Source organism: Oryctolagus cuniculus, chromosome 3 (genome assembly GCF_964237555.1).
Source record: "Oryctolagus cuniculus chromosome 3, mOryCun1.1, whole genome shotgun sequence".
NCBI lineage: Eukaryota > Metazoa > Chordata > Mammalia > Lagomorpha > Leporidae > Oryctolagus > Oryctolagus cuniculus.
In genome coordinates, this window is record NC_091434.1 from 159,631,260 (window position 1) to 159,653,863 (window position 22,604).

The 22,604-nt window shown below is 39.4% G+C and overlaps 1 protein-coding gene across 6 annotated transcripts in view; it reads right to left on the reverse strand.

Annotated features, from left to right (window-relative positions):
* IQUB (IQ motif and ubiquitin domain containing) overlaps nt 1–22,604 on the reverse strand; it is a 135,942-nt gene that overhangs the window by 3,459 nt on the left and 109,879 nt on the right. For 5 of the 6 annotated variants that reach the window (XM_051848912.2, XM_070071265.1, XM_008258260.4 and 2 more), the window contains 2 exons: nt 16,967–17,215; nt 1,536–1,721 (listed from right to left, as the gene is read on the reverse strand). In XM_051848912.2, the coding sequence (XP_051704872.2) occupies nt 1,536–1,721; nt 16,967–17,215 (435 nt within the window). Of the gene's footprint in view, nt 1–1,535; nt 1,722–8,143; nt 14,762–16,966; nt 17,216–22,604 lie in introns of those variants that run through there. The other variant, XM_070071266.1, reaches the window with a different exon arrangement.

Here is a 22,604-nt window from a genome sequence, read left to right on the forward strand (position 1 = left end):
TGATTAAATACACAAAGGGAATTGTGTGGATTTAATTGGAACAGCACTGGAATGAACAGCACTTTGGGAATGAACTTCAATCTCAATGCGGGTCTTAGATGAAATGATATTGCCAGTATTGGCTTTGCTTTCAGTAATTAAATATTTATAAGGCAGCTTAGCTTACTAAATATAACATTTAACACAACTTCAAATTCTTGCTGCCCTTTCTTTCAATCTGTAGAGAGAATCAGTTCCTAGCCTGGCTTCTTAAAACCAAAAAACTACTGGAAAAAATAGCTAAAAATTTAATTCTTAGCTTTTTCTCTTCATATCTCCCAACACCTCCCTCACAGAAGAAAAAAACAGGCAAGGAATAGCACTAATAAAATGACTATTACATTTAATGTCATTTCTTTGTTTTCTCTTAGCTAACATCCTGCATAGAATTAAAGGTAAATCAATTTAATTAATAGAAGGGAGAGAATTAGTAACAGTTCTTGGAATCTTGGGCTGACTTAGTGTAAATGGAGCTAAGAACTCACTAAGGGCCCCTCAATTGTGTTCATAAAAGTGTTTTATAGCCTGCATCTTGTAAGTTACTGAAATTAAATGGTATTTAATTTTTTCAGTCCTTTCTCCACTCCTACTTAGTTGGACAAAAACAAAAAAGGCATTCTCATCAATATGGTTGCCAAATAGAATTCAAAATTATGAACCAGATTTACTTGAGAATTGAGTGTGCCTTTAGGCAAATTTGTGATGATTACGCCAAGAAGGAAAGATGTTGGGTTCTATAAAACCTACCTCACACTACTACTCACATATTTATTACAAAAATACTTACTAAACCCCTACACAGTGACTGGCACTACTGTAGTATTAAAAATATAGATGTAAATAAATTAAACAGAATCCCTATGGCTGGCACTGTGGCACAGCAGGTTAACACTCTGGCCTGAAGCGCCGGCATCCCATAAGGGCGCTGGTTTGAAACCTGGCTGCTCCACTTCTCATCCAGCTCTCTTTTATGCCCTGGGAGAACGGTGGAGGATGGTCCAAGTCCTTGGGGCCCTGCACCCATGTGGGAGACCCAGAAGAAGTTCCTGGCTCCTGGCTTCAGATCGGCACAGTTCCGGCAGTTGCAGCCAATTGGGGAGTGAACAAACAGATGGAAGACCTCTCTCTGCCTCTCCTTCTCTGTCTGTGTAACTTGGACTTTCAAATAAATAAATAAATCTTAAAAAAAAAAAAAAACACACAGAATCCCTGCCTTCATGGAAATTTCTATAGAATTAATTGTACTTGAACTTGCTATCAGGAGGGAGAGGGATCCTGAGAGGATCTTTACCTTTTATTTGTCTTAGTTCCCTTTTAATGTTAATCTCTGCCATGCATACCATTAACACATTTTGTTACTGTTTATCCATGAGTTCTGTTTCTTAATCACATGGAAATATTTCAATTATGCATGGAATGCAATTTAAAACAGTCAAATTAGCTCTAATCACCATATTGATTCAATTAAATTCTCATAAACAGTTTGCCTTTCTTACCTGTACAACACTACTTAGCTTGAGATGAGCGGCTGCTTCATCTTTGGTAAGAAGAATGCAGTTCCAGGGGGACCACTCCAAGGACTTATCCCATCTGACCATGACCAAATCATTGAGATCATCCCAATCACTAAGTACTGACTGCGATGCCCAAATGTTCTCTGTCAGGTACTGAATATCCTGTAGCTGCATGTCAAAATAAGTTTGAAAATATTAGTTTTCTTCCAGAAATACTTTTTTAAAATTACTATGTTAATTGAGGGAATATTTAAATTATATTGAATATGTTATTTTAAATTTTATTCAAAGTATTCAAATTTCATGTATTTCCTACATATAGATTCAGAAGCATAGTGAAATTTCCCACCCTGCCCTCTTTCCTGCCCATGCTCCCAGCCTTCTTCCTCCTCCCTCTCTTATTCACATTCTTATTTTTTACAATGATTTACGTTCAGTTAATTTTATGCTCATAACATTAACCCTAACTAAGTAAAGAGTTCAACAAATAGAATGAAGAGAAAAAAACACTTGTCTTCAGCAGCGGAGACAGGGGCTGTAAGCAATCATTAAATCTCAAAATGTTCATTTCACTCCAATAGATTACCTTTTAGATTCTCTATTAGTTATCACAGATCAGGGAGAACATATGGTATTTGTCTTTTTGGAACTGGCTTATTTCATCAAGTACAATGGTCTCCAGTTTCACCCATTTTATTGAAAATGACAGGATTTCTTTTTCTTTCTTATTTTTACTGCTGTGTAGTATGCCAAAGTGTATATATATATCATTATTTCTTTATCCAGTCTTCAGTTGATGGACATATGGGTTGAGTCCATATCTTAGCTATTGGGAATCAAGATGCAATAAACATGGGAGTACATATAACTCTTTCATATGCTGATTTCATTTCATTTGGGAATAGGATAGTTGGATCACATGGTAGGTCTATATCCAGATTTCTAAAGTATCACCATACTGTATTCCACAGTGACTGCACCAGTTTTACATTCTCACCAACAGTGGATTATGGTACCTTTTTCCCCACATCCTCACCAGCATTTGTCCTTTGTTGATTTCTGTAAGAGAGCCAGTCTACAACTGGGGTGAGGTTAAATCTCATTGAAGTTTTCATTTTCATTTCCCTGATGCCTAGTGATCCTGAGAATTTTTTTCATATATCTATTGGCCATCTGAATTTCCTTTCTTTAGAAATATCTCTTCAAGTCTTTGCCCTTTCTTTGTAGGATTGTTTTGTTTTTAGGTATCTTGGTCTCTTTATGGATTCTAGATGTTAAACCATTATCAGCTGTGCAGTTTGCAAATATTTTCTCCCATTGGGTCGGTTGCCTCTTCATTTGCTAAGTGTTTCTTTTGCAGTGCAATAGCTTCTCAGATTGATGTAGTCCCATTTGTCTCCTTTTGGCTTTGATGGCCTGTGCTTCTGGGTTCTTTCCACTGCCTACATCTTGCAGAGTTTCCCCAGTGTTCTCTACTGATCTGATGGTATCAGGTCATAGATTTAGGTCCTTGATCCATTTTGAGTGGATTTTCTTGTAAGTGTAAGGGAGGGGTCTTGTTTCATACTTCTGCACTTGTGAATTCAGTTTTCCCAGCAACATTTATTGAAGAGATGGTCCTTGCTCCAAGGATTGATTTTAGTTCTGTGGGGAGCAACTGGGAGCAACTCGGACTAGACTAAGTTACTGGAATTAAGACTTATTCTATGCATCTGCTCTCCCACAATATGGCACTGGGAGAGGAGGAAACAGCTTCTATACAGCTGCCTCCAGTTCAACCAATAAACTGTAGGACCTGCTCCTGATTGGAGGAGAGCAGCGTACTCGGCGTGTGGGTAGCAGAGTTGGGATTGGCGGAAGAGGACTATAAAGGAGGAGAGAGACAACATGCACCAGGAACATCTGAAGGAACACCTGAGCAGCCCCCGAAAGAGCCGGCTGGCGGTGTGCCGCTCCCCTGCGGAAGTGGGGAAAGTGGCAGGGGGCCCGCCCCTCCATGGAGGTGGAGGGACGGTAGCCAACCCGGGAGGAACCAGCAGCAAACCCGGGGAGGGCCGAGCAGACGAAAGAACAACGCAGGGTCCTGTGTCGTTCCTCCACGAAGACGGGGAGCGACAAGTTCCTTTATAAAGTTTATTTTAGATGCATGGTTTGAGTACTGAAGTTTCAATTCTGTTCCCTTGGTTTACACGTCAAATTTTGTGCCAGTTATAATTAAAACTGCCCTGTAGTATGTCTTGAAATTTGGTATTGTGATGTCTCTGGCTTTGTTTCTGTTGTATAAGATTGCTTCAGCTATTTAGGGTCCCCTATATTTCCCTATGAATTTTAGCATCGGTTTTTCTAGATCTGATAAGAATGTCATTGGAATTTTGATTGAGTTCAAGTTGAAACGGTATATTGCTTTTGGTAGTATGGACATTTTGATGATACTGATTTTTCCAATCCATGAACATGGAAGACTTTTTTCATTTTTTTCTGTCTTCTTGTGTTTCTTTCTTTAATGTTTTATAATTTTCATCATAGAGATATTTGATATCCTTGGTTAAATTTATTCCAAGTTATTTAATTTTTTTATCTATTGTGAATGAGATTGATCTTAGAAGTTCTTTCTCGGGCCCAGTGCTGTGGCGTGGCAGATAAAGCCACTGCCTGCAATACCAGCATCCCATATGGGTGCCAGTTTGAGTTCTGGCTGCTTCTCTTCCAATCCAGCTCTCTACTATGACCTGGGAAAGCAGTAGAAGATGGCAAGTCGTTGGGCCTCTGCACCTACATGGAACACCTGGAAGAAGCTCAAGGATCTTGGCTTAAGAAAGTCCCAGTTCTGGCAATTGTGGATGTGTGGGGAATGAATCAGTGGATGGAAGACTTCTCTCTCTCTCTCTCTCTCTCTCTCTCTCTCTCTCTCTCTCTCTGTGTGTGTGTGTGTGTGTGTGTGTGAGCCTTGCCTCTGTCTCTCTGTAACTCTTTCAAACAAATAAATAAATTCTTTAAAAAGAATTTCTCAGTCACAGAATTGTGTATATACAAATCTATTTATTTTTATGGGTTACTTTTATATCCTGCCATTTTACCAAACTCGTTATGAATTCCAATAGTCTCTTTTTTTTTTTTGAGCACCAGACTTTATTTTTATATCATAAGCCACACAATGATTTTTTTCTTCTTACAATGAAAAGCCTGTTGTCCATGTTTTCTAATTACAATTTTTTTGATTTTCAAGGGCATACTCAGAGCATGGGTTACAATCACAGATAGGTGCAAGATACCAGGCTGCCCACACAAGCCAAGGTCTCGAGTGCTGCTGAACTATGCAGAAATTGGCTACATAAGCTAGAATAGTACCTTCCTAATCTAATCTTTACTAGAAGCCCCAAGTTCAAAGCAGACTCTTTTTAAAATGTATCCCCTCTTTGCAATTTTTTCTGTAATTATTTAATTTCTTTATTGCATTTATTTAAAGGTTTACTTGGATATATTCTACAGTTTTGACATCCTAACCATTGTAGTATTTGTAGCATATAGTGAATTAAAGCTTTATTAACATCTATCTTTATTCTAGTGGGAAGTATATACCAGAGAGCCTGTTGCCTTTTAATTCTTTTCTACAAACAGCTCAACCTTGCATAAGGCATTAACCCTTTCTTCTACACTAACATTCTGCTTGATTAAAATTCTACAAGGCAATGGACATTTTGGAGGTTATGAGACTAAGTGCTCTTCCAAAAAATTAGGAAGACAGCAATCATTAGCAGGACCACCAGGAAGCTCCGGCTTGCTTATGCAGAGTGTAGTTCCCAACTAACCTAAAGCCACCAAGAGGGCCGCAGCTGTCCTTCTCACACCTTGCTGAGACAGACCTTCTGCTATGACCTTGTCAGCCAGCCGAAGTTGCTGTATCAGGGGATACAGTTTTTTTAAAAATATTTATTTATTTTACTTGAAACTCAGGGTTATATGAGAGAGGAGTGAGGAGAGGCAGACAGAGAGAGAAGTCTTCCATCCGCTGATTCACTCCCCCAATTGGCCGCAATGGCCGGAGCTGCACCCATCTGAAGCCAGGAGCCAGGAGCTTCCTCGGGGTCTCCCACGTGGGTGCAGGGGTCCAAGGACTTGGGCCATCCTCTACTGCTTTTCCAGGCCACAGCAGAGAGCTGGATTAGAAGAGCAGCAGCTGGGACTTGAACTGGCGCTCATGTGGGATGCCAGCTCTGCAGGCAGTGGCTTTACCTGCTACACCACAGTGCCAGCCCCAGGATACGGGTTTTGTAAAACCCTATAGGTGCTTTCTAAAATACAGTATGCAATGACTATAACGAGCTCTCCTTGTCAGTTGCTGAGTTTTATCTTTTTAACTACAGCAATTTTAAGTCTCTTTCATCCACAGTTCTGACAATTACCTAAAAAATTTGCAATCAGATTCTTGGAGAAGACTCTAACAAATATCCCCAAATATGGGTTTCTGGCAGCTTTAAGTTCAATAGACTAGCTTAGAATTTCCATAACTCTGATTTTTAAAAATGCTAAATTCATAAAATTGCTAATGGAAACACTTAGCAAGAATTAGTTACAAGACTGAATTAATGAAATTTGTGAATTTCTTTTATTAAAATATTGATTTTGGTACTGAAATGCTTCACCTTTTAGTTTCAGGGAAAAAATTTTCCTGAGATGTCTATGATTTACAATGCTTTGGCAAAGGTATACTCTTGTAAAAAAGATGGAAAGATTTACCTTTTCCCTCTTAATTTCTCCAAATTTAAAAACTCCTGATAAGTATTTTTTTTAAGATTTATTTTATTCATTTGAAAAACACAGTCACAGAGAGAGGCAGAGACAGAGAGAGTTCTTCCATCCACTGGCTCACACCCCAAACGACCACAACGGCCAGAACCAAGCCTATCTGAAGCCAGGAGCCAGGAGCCTCCCCCGGGTCTCCCATGTGGGCGGCAGGGACCCAAGGACCCAGGCCATCCTCTACTGCTCTCCCAGGCCACAGCAAAGAGCCGGCTCGGAAGTGGAGCAGCCGATCTTGAACTGGCACCCATTTGGTATACAGGCAGTGCAGGCCGGGGCTTTAACCCACTGCGCCACTTCGCCAGCCCCATTTTTACTTTTCATGGCATGGTGGTTGTTTTCAGGAGTTCAGTAAGGGGCCAGTGCTCTGTTGCAGTAGGGTAAGCCCCGCCTGCAGCACCAGCATCCCATTGGTTTTGTCCCTGCTGCTCCCCTTTCGACCCAGCTCCCCGCCCAGGGCCCGGGGAAACAGAATATGGCCCAAATGCTTGGGACCCCACACCCACGTGAGAGACCCGGAGTAAGCTCCCAGCTCCTGACTGCCCCACCTCCAGCAGTTGTGGCCATTTGGGGAGTGAACCAGCAGATGGAAGACCCCCCTTTCCTTCCCTCCATAACTGTGCCTCTCAAGCAAACAAATCTTTTTAAAAGTTATTTATTTATTTATTTATTTATTTTGACAGGCAGAGTTAGACAGTGAGAGAGAGAAAGGTCCTCCTTTTCCATTGGTTCACTCCTAATGGCCTCTATGGCCGGCGCACTGCGCCGATCTGAAGCCAGGAGCCAGGTGCCCCCCCCCCCCCGTCTCCCATGCAGATGCAGGGCCCAAACACCTGGGCCATCTTCCACTGCACTCCCGGGCCACAGCAGAGAGCCGGACCAGAAGAGGAGCAACCGGGACAGAATCCGGTGTCCCAACCGGGACTAGAACCTGGGGTGCCAGCGCCGCAGGAGGAGGATCAGCTCAGTGAGCCACGATGCCAGTCCCAAACATTTGACTTTTAACTTCTAATCTCTCATGGATGGATACTTTTGTAAAATACGACAAAAAATGTTATGGCAATAAAAAATTGCTATAAAGTTCCCAAATATTTACTCTCATTTTCTGCATATATCTCATAGTTGAAAATTTAGAGACTGGCACTAGTCTCTGGGAAATGGCTTGGCTGACTTCCAGTTAAAGGCTTCCCTACAGTTCTGATTCAGTTTCTCATGCAGATTAATTCCCTGATGCACCCGAAGATGTTTACATGTCTATATGCCTTTTCACATTCCTTACATTTATAGGTTTCACGACAGTATGAATTCTCTGATGTGCAGCAAGACTGAACTAAGTTCAGGTCCTTCCACATTCCTTACATTTAAGGTGTTTCTAATAAGTATAAATTCTCTGATGCAGTCAGAATTTGTGCCATGAATAAAGACCGCCAGGGGCCGGAACTGTGGTGCAGCAGGTCAATGCCCTGGCCTACAGCGCTGGCATCCCGCACGTGCACCGGTTCTAGTCCCGGCTGCTCCTCCTCAGATCCAGCTCTCCGCTGCAGCCCGGGACAGCAGTAGAGGACAGCCCAAGCTCCCGGGCCCCCACACCCACATGGGAGACCCGGAGGAAGCCCCTGGCCCCTGGCCCCTGGCCCCTGGCCCCAGACCGGCACAGCTTCGGCCGTCACAGCCATCCGGGGAGTGAACCAGCGGATGGAAGACCTCTCGCTCCAACTCTACTTCTCTCTGCGACTCTGTCCCCCAAACAAACAAAAATAAATCTTTTTTTAAAAAAAGACCTACACATATTTCTTTCATTTAAACTGTTTTACATCCATAGAAATTGGTGTTCAGTAATATCACACAGAAGTGTAAAGGCATTTCATATTCCTTGTAGTCAAAATATTTCTAATGTCAATTTGATGGTAACAACAAGCTGCCCATATACAGGAGAGGCTTTTGCACATTCCTTACATTCATGGGATTTTTCAAGAGTAAGATTCCTCCTCACATTAAGTTACCCACAAACAAAAATATGTCCTTTCACATTTCTTCAATCACGCTGTTTCACGGTATCAGTCTTCTCATTTGAGGAAGTTGTCCATATACAGTCTTCCCCACAGTCTTTATATTTGTAGGGTTCATTACTACTAAGCGTTCTCTCACACTGATCCCAGTTCGAGCCATGAGAACAGGTCCTCCCAAATTCCTTACATTGATAACATTTCTCTCCAGTGTGAAATAAATCTCTGAGGAACAGTGAGTTGACAGCCATCACACATTTCCCCACTTTTTTACATTCATAGGATTTCTCACCACTGTGGACTCTCTCATGTTTAACAAGGTTTGAACCCCAACTAAAGGCCTTCCCACATTCCTTACATTCAAAAGGCTTCTGGCCAGCGGGAATTTTCTGATGCTGAGCTAGGTGACAGCCACGACGAAAGGCCTTGCCGCAGTCTGTGCACTCGTAAGGTTTCTCTCCGCTATGGATTCTCTCATGTTGAACAAGACTGGATCCACCGCTCAAGGCCTTCCCACACTTCTTACATTCGCAGGGTTTCTCCCCAGTATGCAATATCTGATGGCGAGTCAGTTGATAACCCCAACAAAAAGCCTTGCCATATACTTTACATACATAAGGTTTCTTCCCAGTATAGGTTTTCTGATGCTGAGTGAGGTGATAGCCACGACCAAAGGCCTTGCCAGTCTCTACACACGTAGGGTTTCTCGCCAGTATGGCTCCTCTCATGTTTAACAAGGCTGGATCCCCAGCGGAAGATCTTCCTGCATTCCTTACATGCGTAAGGTTTCTCCCCAGGGTGAAGCCTCTAAGGCACCGTAAGTTGACAGGCACTGAAGAAGGTCTTCCCGCATTCCTCACACTCAAAGCGTTTCTCATCTGTGTGAGTTCTCTCATGGTGAACAAGTTTTGACCCATGACTACAAGCTTCCCCACATTCCTCACACACACGGGGCTTCTCTCTGCTAGGAATGCTCTGATGTGCAGTGAAAGACCTGCTTTTCCTGTGGGTAGTTACTCTTGCGTAGCTGATTGCCATTTGGCTGAAATAGTCCTTCTTGATGTCCTTGCAGTCCTTCAAGTTGCTTTTTGAACTTTCAATTGTTTCCTAAAACAGATGCTTCAAGGTCAAAGGTTTTACTTTTTTCCTTTATCTCCCACTGGGAAAAATTTATTTCAAAAATACATCTTTGGTGTCGTATGTTGACTCCAACTCTACATTTCCAGTGGAGAACACGGATGGGCACAGGAGGCTAAGTGATTTCACAGAGGACCTCAGAGACAGCATCTTACTGTAGTTCTCCAGCATCACGCCCACGTACAAGGCCCTCTGACCAAGTCCAGGCACTCCCACTCCTCCTGAGAGAAGTCAACCGCCACACCCCTGAACATCACCAACCCCTGCAGTGCCAGAATCCCATGTGGGTGCTGGTTTGTGTCCCGATTGCTCTACATCTGATCCAGCTCTCTGCTGTGGCCTGGGAAAGCAGTGGAAGATGGCCCAATTCTTTGGGCCCCTGCACCCACGTGGGAGACCTGGAGGAAGCTCCTGGCTCCTGGCTTCAGATAAGCACAGCTCCAACCATTGAGGCCAACTGGGGAGTGAACCAGCAGATGGAAGACCTCTCTTTCTCTGCCTCTCCTTCTCTCTCTGTGTAGCTCTGACATCGGTCATTGTTACAGAATTGTGAGAAGTAATGAACACTCCATGAGGTCTCTCTATTGGTGAAACACGGAATCCAGAAAGAAAGAGCCAAGACCCCAAGCTTCTTCAGCAGAAGGCTTCTGGCAGTGCCGAGTTCTGAGCCCGCTGGCCAACACCAGGGACTGGACTGCTTCGTCTGGCCCAGATCAGACTCCCTCCTGCTAGGAGGAGCCACATGGTCCAAGCTCCAATCTCTTTCATGAGCTCAGGACTGAAGAAAGTCAATCAAGCCAAGGGAGCTGGGCAGGATATACATGAGCCCAAAAGCTGATTTCTTAACGCATGTTAGACCATCCACGATATGGAATACTACCAAGTTGGTAAATGGTAACCACGCAGAATCCACACCCTGAGGAGGACACCGGGAAGGGACCGGAGGCACTGCGGTTCGTCTGCATGCAGAGGCTTAGGGGAAAAGAGAGCCGGGAGTCCTGAGAGGCTGGGAGCCAATCTGCGGACGAGCTCTTCGCGGGCAAACGCGCCCCGCTCCCCCTCCAATAGTCTCCTAGTGGAGTCTTTCAATTCATCTCTATATAGTTATCATACCATCTGCAAATAGGGATAGTTGACTTCCTCCTTCTGAATTTGTATCCCTTTGAGATCTTTCTCTTGACTAATGGCTTTGGTTAAAACTTCCAGGACTATATTAAATAGCAATGGTGAGAGTGGGCATCCTTGTCTAGTTCCACCTCTTAGTGGGAATGCTTGATACTTTTCCCCATACAATAAGATGCTGGCTATGGGTTTGTCATGAATTGCCTTGATTGTGTTGAAGAATGTTCCTTCTATACCCCATTTGCTTAAAATTTTTATCATGAAAGGATGCTGTATTTTATCAAATGCTTTCTCTGCATCTATTGTGATAACCATATGGTTTTGTTCTTCAGTTTCTTAATGTGATGTATCACATTTATTGAAATGAATGTTGAAACATCCCAACATACCAATGATAAATTCTACTTGGTCCAGGTGAATAATCTTTCTGATCTGTTGCTGGATTCAATTAGCTAGAATTTTGATGAGGATTTTTACATCTATGTTCATCAGGGGAGATTCTAATACGGGAGAACGGAGACAAGGTGGACTGATCTAGGCTAGGAGAAAATAGTAAAATAAATAAATAAATACATAGAAAGAAAAAATGTGGAGAAAGTACATTCTCGGGGAGAGTGGGAAGGAAAACTGCAATGGAGATTCTGAGGAAGCAGGAGAGAAGTCACAGATCTATGTAGAAGGTGCAGATGCACAGCAATGAGCACAGACACAACACAGGACCCCAGCAGCACTGAGCTGGAGAATGCACCAGCTTTGGAGAACAAGGTGAGATCAGACTGCAGCAGCCTGTGACACAGGTGATATAGCCAGAGGGAGAGCCTAGCAGACTACACAGTCTCTGAGTCTGGCCCAGAGACTTGAGGGGAACAAGTACCTGCTCAACTGATGAAAAAAAAAGTGGGCACATCTCTCTCCCCCCATCATCTCCACAACAGCGATCAGCAACCAGCTGAGAGAGGGTGGGCACCTTTTTGTCATAAATACATAGCAGCTGATAGGGCCAGTTGCCATCTTGTCAGCAAGAAGACCTATCTATTTGCCTACTATAAGAAACACACCTCAGCAACAAAAATACACACAGACTGAAAGTGAAATGATAGCAAAAGGCATTCCATGCTAATGGAAAGAAAAAAAAAAGAGCAAAAGTAGCCAACCTAATAGCAGACAAAACAGGTTTAACATAAAAACTGTTAAAAGCTTCAAATAAGGGTACTATGTAATGATTAAGGAGCCAATTCAACAAGATGTAACTATAATATATGTATATGCACACGATTACAGGGCACCTGGCTATTTAAAAGAAATGTTAAGGGATCTAAAGGGAGACACAGACTCTAATACAATAGTAACAGAGACTTCAACACCCACTTTCATTACTGGACAGATCAACTAGACAGAATCAACAAAGAAACAACATAACTAATTGACACTATGGACCAAATGGATCTAAGTGATATCTACAGAACTTTTTACCCCACCATGGCAGAATACACATTCTTCTCATCAGTGCATGGAATTTTCTCTAGGATACACCATATGCTAGGCCATAAAGCAAGTCTCAGCCAATAAAAAAAAATATCTAAATCATACCACGCTTCTTCTCTGACCACAATGAAATGAAGCTGGAAATCAACAACTAAAGAATCTCTAGACCATATGCAAACATATGAAGACTGAACAACATGTTCCTGAATGAACAGTGGGTCACAGAAGAAATCAAAACAGAAATAACAAAAGTTCTGTAAATGAATGAAGATGACAATATATCATAACAAAACATAGGGGATACAGCAAAAACAGTTTTAAGCAGGAAGTTTATAAAAATCAGTGCTTACATGAAGAAACTGGAAAGGTACCAAATACATGAGCTATCCATGTATCTCAAGAATCTAGAAAAACAACAACAAACTGAACCTCAAAATAGTAGGGAGAAAGAAATAATTAAAACTAGAGAATAAACAAAATTTAAACAAAAAATACAAATGATCAGTGAAATGAAGATCTGGTTTTTCGAAAAAATGAACAAAATTGATACACCATTGGCCCAACTAACTAGAAGAAGGAAAAAAGAAGATCCAGAGCAATAAAATTGGAGATAAAAAATGCAATGTAACAGATACCACAGAAATAAAGACTAACCAGTAACTATTACAAAGAGCTGTATGCCAACAAATTAGGAAACCTAGAAGAAATTGATAGAGTCCTAGACACATACAATCTACTAAAATTGAGTCATGAAGACAAAGAAAAATTAAACAATAATGAATACACAAATTAAATCATTAAAAAAGACCCTTGCAACAAAATAAAGCCCAGAACCAGATAGGTTTACTGCTGAATTCTATCAGACATTTAAAGAGAAACTAATTCAAATTCTTTTCAAGCTACTCAAAACAATTGAAAGGGAGAGAATCTTCCCAAACTTATTGTATGAAGCCTGCATTACCTTAATTCCTAAACCAGAAAAAGATACAACAGAGAAAGAGAACTATAGACCAATATCCCTGATGAACATAGATGCATAGATGCAAAAAGCCTCAACAAAATATTAGCTAATTGAATCCAACAATATCATAAGATCATTCACCTGGACCATGAGTGATTTATGCCTGGTACGCAGGGATGGTCCAACATTCACAAGTCAACAAATGTGATACATCACATTAACAAACTGAAGAACAAAAACCACATCGTTGTGACCAGAAGAAAACCAACTTTAGTGCTTCCAGTAGTGTAATATTTGTATCTATTCTATGCCAGCAATGTCTGCTGTGCACCATGTCCTATTACTATAAGTCATCTGATTTATAAATCTAAAGCTAATTTGTTTTGTAATAGAATTGAAGGCAGATATGTATAATATAATCAGGATTGGCCTATAGATATATATAAGTCTTTTATTTTGACAACTTTTTACAAATACATTATATTAGGGTATGAATGCTCCAAATCATGCTCTTGTCTAAAGTTTTGGGATTTTTATTGTTAAATGTAACATTTTAATGGTTATAAAAATTTGTATAGATATGAATATAGTGTTTAAGAAAATAAATTCTACATTTTTACATGTGAAAAAAAAATCATCTGGTTATCTCAGTAGATGCAGAGAAAGCATTGTTTAAATATAGCAACCTTCATGATGAAAACCTTAAGCAAATTGAGTACAGAAGGAACATTCCTAAACACAATCAAGGCAATTTATGGCAAAACCATAGCAAACATCCTATTCAATGGGGAAAAGCTGGAAGCATTCCCCTTAAGATCCAGAACCAGAAAAGAATGTCCACTCTCACCATTGCTATTTAATATAGTCCTGGAAGTTTTAGCCAGAGCCATCAGGCAAGAAAAAGAAATCAAAGGGATACAAATTTGGAAGGAGGAAGTCAAACTATCCCTATTTCCAGATGACATGATTCTATATATAAGGGATTCAAAAGAATCTAAGAGACTATTGGAACTCATAGAAGAGTTTGGGAAAGTGGCAGGACATAATATCAACACACAAAAATCAATAGCCTTTGTATACACAGACAATGCCATGGCTGAGAAAGAACTGTTAAGATCAATCCCATTCACAATAGCTCCCAAAAGAATTAACTACCTTGGAATAAATTGAATCAAGGATGTCAAAGATCTCTACAACTAAAATTATAAAACACTAAAAAAAGAAATAGAATAAGCAATTTAAAATAAAAAAAAATCCATGTTTGTGGATTGGAAAAATTGATTTACAGTCTAGTAGAATAAACAGTCAAAACAAATCCTCATGCACAAATATATATATATAAGACTGTTACAATGACATGTATGCAAAGAAGAAATATACATTAATTAGAAATTCACATTTTGGGGCCAGCACTGTTACTCACTTGACTAATCCTCCGCCTGCTGTGCCAGCATCCCATATGGGTGCCGGGTTCTAGTCCCAGTTGCTCCTCTTCCAGTCTAGCTCTCTGCTGTGCCTGGGAGGGCAGTGGAAGATGGCCCAAGTGCTTAGGTCCCTGCACCCACATGGGAGACCAGGAAGAAGCACCTGGCTCCTGGCTTCGGACAGGCGCAGCTCCAGCAGTTGCGGCCAATTGGGGAGTGAACCAACGGATGGAAGACCTTTCTCTCTCTCTATCTCATTGTCTATAACTCTACCTGTCATATAAATAAAAAATAAATAAAAAATAAAAATAAATAAAAATTAAAAATCATTTAAAAAGAAATTCACATTTTAATATTTTAAATTTTCCATGTGTATGGCTAGATCTTTATTTTTAATTTTTAATGTTGCTTCTCTGATCACACAATCTGAAACACCCCCCACAGTAACTCTCTTTTGTATTAACCCATTAGCTTCTCCAAAGAAATTTACTATAGCTGAAAGAGAGATGACTTTGTCTATTTGTTACTTGTTTACTTCTGCTTCCTGCTCTCTCTTCCCCTATCTGTGTAGTATAGATAGGGTCTCATCTTTCAGCTCTTAGGAGACTGCTGGAGTACACAATAGGTTCTCAATGGCTCTTTTTACATGAGTGAATGAAAGTGTATCTTTATGGGAAATAAATTACACTATAAACTCATACAGTGACTTTTCAAGAAAGTATGAAGGAATTTTAATTATATATAATAGAAATTATTTTATAATGATACAATATATCATTGTATTGGAGTATTTAGAAGTTAGCAATTTTAATGTTCAAATATTTAATAAGATTTAAAAACTGTAGAACAAATTTTAGACTCTCAATAACTAATTCTTCACATGACTTCTCTCCTTTCCTAGTCAATGATTATTATCAATAAATTCAGTCTTGAGCTCATACAAGTATGGCACTCACAAGTAAATTGGAAGTGAAAAAAGGAAAAAAAGACCAGGAGAAGCACCTGGCTCCTGCCTTCGGATAGGCGTGGTGCACCGGCCGCAGCGCGCCAGCCGTGACGGCCATTGGAGGGTGAATCAACGGCAAAAAGGAAGACCTTTCTCTCTGTCTCTCTCTCTCTCACTATCCACTCTGCCTGTCAAAAAAATAAATTAATTTAAAAAAAAGAAAGAAAAAAGGAAAAAAAGTAGGAATGTGAGGTTCATGTGTAAAACAAAAATTTTCAAATTTTCATATATTTTAAGTTCTCTCTGAAACAGCCTTATAAAGGATTCAAGATGGTTTGTGTCAAAAATATCTTGCGTATATATTTTCCATCAATAGCATCCTTTTTCTCAATTAGCACAATGCTAATATGAGGAACAGCCCTTGTATTGTGTTTCTGCCCCTATAAACACCACCCTAAGAACCAGGAATGTGCTGCAAGCCCTAACTGTACCCACCTTCTTGCACCCCAGTGTTCTGCTCAGAACCAGGAAACCCTGAATCCAGATTCCAGAATCAGTGGCTCTTTACATTCTGCTCCAGTCCCATCAATACCCAAAAACAAGTTACATAAGTGTACTTTTTCAGAAAAGCCCCTCATAATCAGATTTTTCAGAGGCTTCTGAAATGGAAAAATCTTCCATGTTTATGGACTGGAAGAATTAATATCATAAGAATGATCATACCACCCAAAGCAACTTACAGATTCAATGTGATCTCAATCAAAATCCTAGGTGTAGGTACTAATAATATCCCCATTTTATAGCTAAGTAGATTGTGGTACATACAGGTTAATTCATGTGTCCAAAGACATAGCTGTTGAATGGCAGAGAGGAAATTTGTTATGCGGCTTCCAATATTCTGCACCTATGTTTGAACCTCTATCTTAACCTTCTGCATCAGCACTAACTGTGTTTATTTCCTCAGTGTAAAAATCAGATGCCCAAACTATGTAACTTCTCTGCTGTAACAGCATGGTGACATTTTTGCCTCAGATTTTCATGCACACTATTCCCATTGCCTAAAATACTTTCCTCTTCAAGGTCACAGGATTAATCCCCACTTGTGTGCATTCCATCATATAGAACACATCCTCAGGCAAGCATTTTTTAGTAATCAATTCACATTAATTAACCTTTCTAATGCTTAAATAGTGCTCAACACTAGCCCTTCTAACCCCTACTATTTGTTTTTGGGGTTTTTTTCCCCTCAGGAACTTGTAATTTTTTTAAAATTTCTATCTTCTTATCTAGTTTGAAAGATCTGGTTACCATTGCATTTCCAGAGCATAACATAGTACTTAAATATCATGAATAAGTTGACACCTATATCATAGGAATGGAATCATTGTCCACATTAAAAAATCAAGGGCACTATTTCTCATACAAGAAAATGTTCAATTGCTCTTCACTTTATGGCACTCTAACAATTTTGAAGACAGCCTCCTTGTCAGAAACAAATTTATGCCATGATTGGCTTCACTTATTGATCATACCTGCATCAAGAAAGCAATTTTAGAATCATCTTCATACTCAGTTTCTGAATGGTAGAGCCGCTGAAGTAAACACTTGTACTTCAAAAATGATTCTCGTTGTCGTGTCTCATTCTCAAGGTTAATACAATGACGACACCGATATATGCGGTGTGTGGTAGATGATACAGGAAATTCTGTAGAAGGCAAATAGAGCTGGCAACTGTGGCAAAAATAAATCTTCTTATAAAACTTCAATGGGTCTTGAGGGACCTAAATTTAAAAAAAATAGAAAGTATAAAATCTAAGCCAAGTACTAACCAAAAGATGCATTGATGGCTAAATTATATTAGAATTAGATTTTTTAAAATTGGTTGCTTTTTAAAGTTTTTCTGTTCTATACGAAATGTAAACTTCAAGCCATATTCATTTACTATGCTGAAATATTAAAATTATATTATCCATCATCATCTGATAGTAAATCACCTAGAAAATTAGTTGACTAAAGAAATACTGTAAGAAGCTTTTAGCACTTATTTTTAAGAATAATTTAGATTTTAATGCCATGCTTCATTAATTTTTCTTACAAGCAATAGCTAGATTCACATATAAATAAAAGTTCACTATACCAATTGTTTTTCTAATTTTATTTATCTTTAAAAATTGGATTAGTTCATTATCAATGTTAAAAATTTGAAACTCTCAATCTAAAGCAATGGGGTTTCCTTTTCTTCCACTTGGCCCCTCACCATCATTGCCAAAGCCCCTGGTGCACATGGCTTTCACTCCCCTTGCCAGATTAGTCACACAGTGAACACTCTACCCACTGCCATGTGCCCCACACTCACCTGAGTGGCTGTAGTACTCTCTCTCCCATGTGCCTATAGCCCTGTTGCCAAAGGCACTGTACCCAAATGCCTAACATTAGTTCTGAAGATTTAGGGAGACTAGAACATGATGACTGACTGAAAAGCATAGCCAACATAGCATACCAAACTAAAGGACATGTTTAGGACAAAGTCATTTACTATGAAAGCCAGCTTACGAAAGTGTTACAGAAAACTGATCCACTCGATGTGTAAGCCTCAATGTAGGGGTACAAGAAGTGTGAAAAGATGGCAACATCCCACCACCTCCAAACACTACAATAACTTTTTAGCAACATATTCAAGCAAAAGTTATTAACATAATGCCTCAGAAAAAAATTCAAAAGATTGATTATAATGAAATTTAATGAGATTCAACAGAATGTAGAAAGACAACTCAACAAGGCTTGGAAAAATTCAAGATATGATGGAAGAGTTTAGCAAAGAGATGAATATCATGAAAAAGAATAAAACAGAAATCTTAGAAATGTAATCCATAAATCGTACTTTGGAAATTTATATTCATTAAATAAAAGTTAAAAAAAAAAAGAAATGTAAGACTCAAGAAATCAGGTAAAATTATAGCTGAAATGCTAAACAGCCTAGATCAAGCAGAATACTACTGAATTTGAAGAAAGGTTTTATGAAAGATCCAAATTAGTAAAAGGATTAATATCCAGAACATATAAGTAACTCCCCATTCTGAGTATAAGATTCTGTTTAAACTAAGCTAAAAACTTTGGCCCTTTAATTCCTTGAAGTTGACTAAGTGCATCCTCTTCATCATCTGTTCTCTCCTAGAAAGTTGTGGTCAGCTCAGTGGTATTGTTTCAAGTTCTTTTACCAATGTGCAATCCAAAAAACTGCATACGAATCACTTCTTTTTGAAAAAAAAATCAGTATTTTTAAAATTCTAGCATATAGCTTAAGATATTAAGAGATACATTTCTTTCAAAATGAAAGTAACAAAAGATAATCCACAGACTTGTGCTAAATACAAGAAAAATATTAAATTTTGTTGCACTTAATGCTTTCACAAAGATATGAGCTAAATATTTGGTGTTTCTTTGCAAACAGAAGAGTAACATATTCAAATTAGAATAAAATGGGGAGTATATTGAATATTATCACTGATTGAAAAAGCTACTGAGCATCCCAAGATGGAAGAATAGTGACAGGGTGGTCTGATTTACACAGGGTGAAATTAATATTTAAAAAAGGAGAGAGAGTACACTCTCAGCTTAAAGCTGCAGGAGAGATGTGGTGGGAGATCCTACCAGAGCAATGGAGGTGATCCAGACCCATGCTGAAAGAGCAAAAACACAACAGAAGACCTGCCAACTTGGATCCAGAGAGGAGGACATCTGCCCTACCAAGCCAGGTGAGAGAGGACTCGACAGGCCCAAGGTGCTGCTGATACAATAGGAGGGAGAGCTTGGTGAACTGCTTTTGGAGTTGCACAGTGAACAGTAGACGACCAATTGCCCAGAGGTGAGGGAAAAAAGATGGCATGTCTCTCTCCCTCCCCCTCCACCTGGCTACAGCAGAGACCTATGGCCAGTTGGGGGACGGTAGCCGATGCCAGGGGAAGCTCCTGTGCCAGTTGCACGTACCAGTTGCCCAGCAAATGGGGAGGAGGAAGAGCCACCCCTGCAAGGGGAAGTGCCACATGTGGAACTCTCCATCCCTCCCAGCACAATTAAGAAGGCAGTGGGGCTGCAGCAGACAAGTACTTTGTGTGCCTCTAAACCACAGATATAACCAGAGGAAAAAAATTCTATAAATGGGAGCGGGAGAGGGGAGGGTTGCGGGTGGGAGGGAAGTTATGGGGGGCAGGGAAAGCCATTGTAATCCATAAGCTGTACTTTGGAAATTTATATTCATTAAATTAAAGTTAAAACAATTCTATAAATGATGAAAAATAAAAGCAAAAATTCAAAAAACAAGAAAAAGGAAGCCACTATGCGACCCCCAAGGAACACTACAACATTTCAATATTAGAATGTGAAGATGAAGAGATTGAAGAAGTGCCAGAAACAGAATGCAGGAAACTAATCATTGGATAAATCAGAAGCAATCAGAAGCAAATTAACAAATTAAAAAAATATATGATATGAATGAAATTTTTTCTCATGAAATTGAGATCTTAAAGAGAAAGCAAAAGGAAATGTTAGAAAGGCAGAATTCAATAAATCAAATTTTAAAATGCAGTGGAAAGTCTTAACAATAGAGTGAGTGAGGCAGAAGAAGGAATATTCAAGCAAGAAGACAAATGTCTGGAAATTTTACAGTCAGATCAAAAATAAGAAGAATCTTCAGAAATTACTACAAAGAGCTGTATGCCAACAATCTGGGAAACCCAGAAGAAATGGATAGATTCCTGAACACATACAACCTAACTAAATTGAGTCATGAAGAAATAGAAAACCTAAACAGACCCATAACCAAGACAGAAATTGATTCATAAGACCAGCCCAACACAAAAAGCCCAGGACCGGATGGCTTCACTGCTGAATTCTACCAAATATTTAAAGAAAAACTAACTCAAACAAGCTATTCAAAACAACTGAAAAGGAGGGAATCCTCCCAATTTTTTTCTATTAAGCCAGAATCACCTTAATTTCTAAACCTGAAAATGACACAACAGAAAAAGAAAATTACAGACCAATTTCTCTGATGAATATAGACGCAAAAATCCTCAACAAAATTATGTCCAATCAAATCCAACAAAATATCAGAAAGATAATTTAAACAGACCAAGTGGGGTTTAAGTCAGGTGTACAGGGATTTGTATATCCCAGGTATGCAGGTTTAACATTCACAAATCAATATATGTGATACATCACATTAACAAATTGAAGAACACTAACTATATTACCTCAAAAGACACAGAGAAAGCAATTGACAAAATACAACACCGTTTCATGATGCAAACTCTAAGAAAACTGGGTATAGAAGGAACATTCCTCAACACAATCAAGGCAAATTATCGCAAACCCACAGCCAGCATCCTTTTAAATGGGAAAAAGTTGGAAGCATTCACAGTGAGATCTGGAACCAGACAAGAATGCCCACTCTCATCATTGCTATTCAAGTTTTAGCCAGAGCAATTAGGCAAGAAAAAGAAATCAAAGGGATACAAATTGGGAAGGAGGAAGTCAAACTATCCCTATTGCAGATGACATTATTTACATATAGGGGATCCAAAAGACTCCACCAAGAGACTATTGGAACTTACAAAAGAGTTTGGTAAAGTAGCAGGGTATAAAATCATCACACAAAAATCAACAGCTTTGTATACACAGACAATGACATGGCTAAGAAAGAATTTCTAAGATCAATCCCACTCACAATAACTTCTAAAAAAATCAAATACCTTCGAATAAATTTAACCAAGGATGTCAAAGATCTATACAATGGGAATTATAAAACATTAAAGAAAGAAATAGAAGAAGATAAAAAAAATGGAATAATCTCCCATGCTCATGGACTGGAAGAATCAATATCATCAAATGTCTATGCTACCAAAATCAATTTAAAAATTCAATGTGGTATCAATCAAAATACCAAGAACATTCTTCTCAAATATAGAAAAGATGATGCTGAAATTCATATGGAAACACAGGGGACCCTGAATAGCTAAATCAATATTATACAACAAAAACAACAAAAACAAAGCTGGATGCATAACTATACCATATCCAAATTTCAAGACATACTACAGGGTAGTCATAATCAAAAAAGCCTCATACTGATACAAAAAACAGATGGATAGACCAATGGAACAGAATAGAAATGCCAGAAATCAGCCCTTGTCTTGACTATTGAGGAAACTTTTTTTTCCCATACTAACGCTGAACTCTTTACTCAACACAGAGATAATCATATTTTTATAAAGTAAATTGAAAACAGATACTAGTAGGGGCCAGTGCTGTGGCATAGTGGGTTAAGCCACTGCCTGCAGTGTCAGAATCCCATGTGGAATGCGCCTTCATGTTCAGCTGCTCCACTCCCAATCCAGCTCTCTGCTATGGCCTAGGAAAACACCCATGTGGGGACCCAGAGGGAGATCCTGGCTCCTGGCTTCAGATTGTCCCAGCTCCAGCCATTACAGCCATTTGGGGATTGAACCAGTGGATAGAGGATATCTCTCTCTCTCTCTGACTCTGCCTCTGCCTCTCTGTAACTATGCTTTTCAAATAAATAAATAAATGAAACATTTTTTTAAAAAATAGATCTTAGTAAAAATAAGATTGGGAATAAGAGAGGGAGGAGGAAGGTGGGTGGGAGTCTGGGAAGTGGGCATGGTGGAAAGAATAATCATGCTCTTAAAGTTGTAATTATGAAATGTATGAAGTTTGTAACCATAAAATGTAGTTATGCATACATTCCTACGAACTTACTTCTATGGGTACAGTTAAGAACTTCCCATGGGACTCCAAATCCCCTTAAACTAGGTAGTAAAAACAGCATTTTAAGTGTTAAAGTGAGCATATGAATAGGATTAAGTTTAAAGTGATCATATATATAGTACTAAGTATTAAAGAGATCATATAAAGAGGATTAAGTGTTTGGTAATAATAACAGAATTAAAAAGGAGTTAATGCTCCAATATGGGAAGCAGTCCACACAGCTGACTCATAGAATGACAATTGCTTTAAGTAGCACTCTGACCTCAGAATCAGCCTTTAAGACATTCTGGTTTGGCTGAAAAGCCCATGAGAGCATTTCAGGCTGGAAAACTAAGACACTGTGGCAAAAATTGACCTACATGCAGGACCTCTGTGGGTGAGACC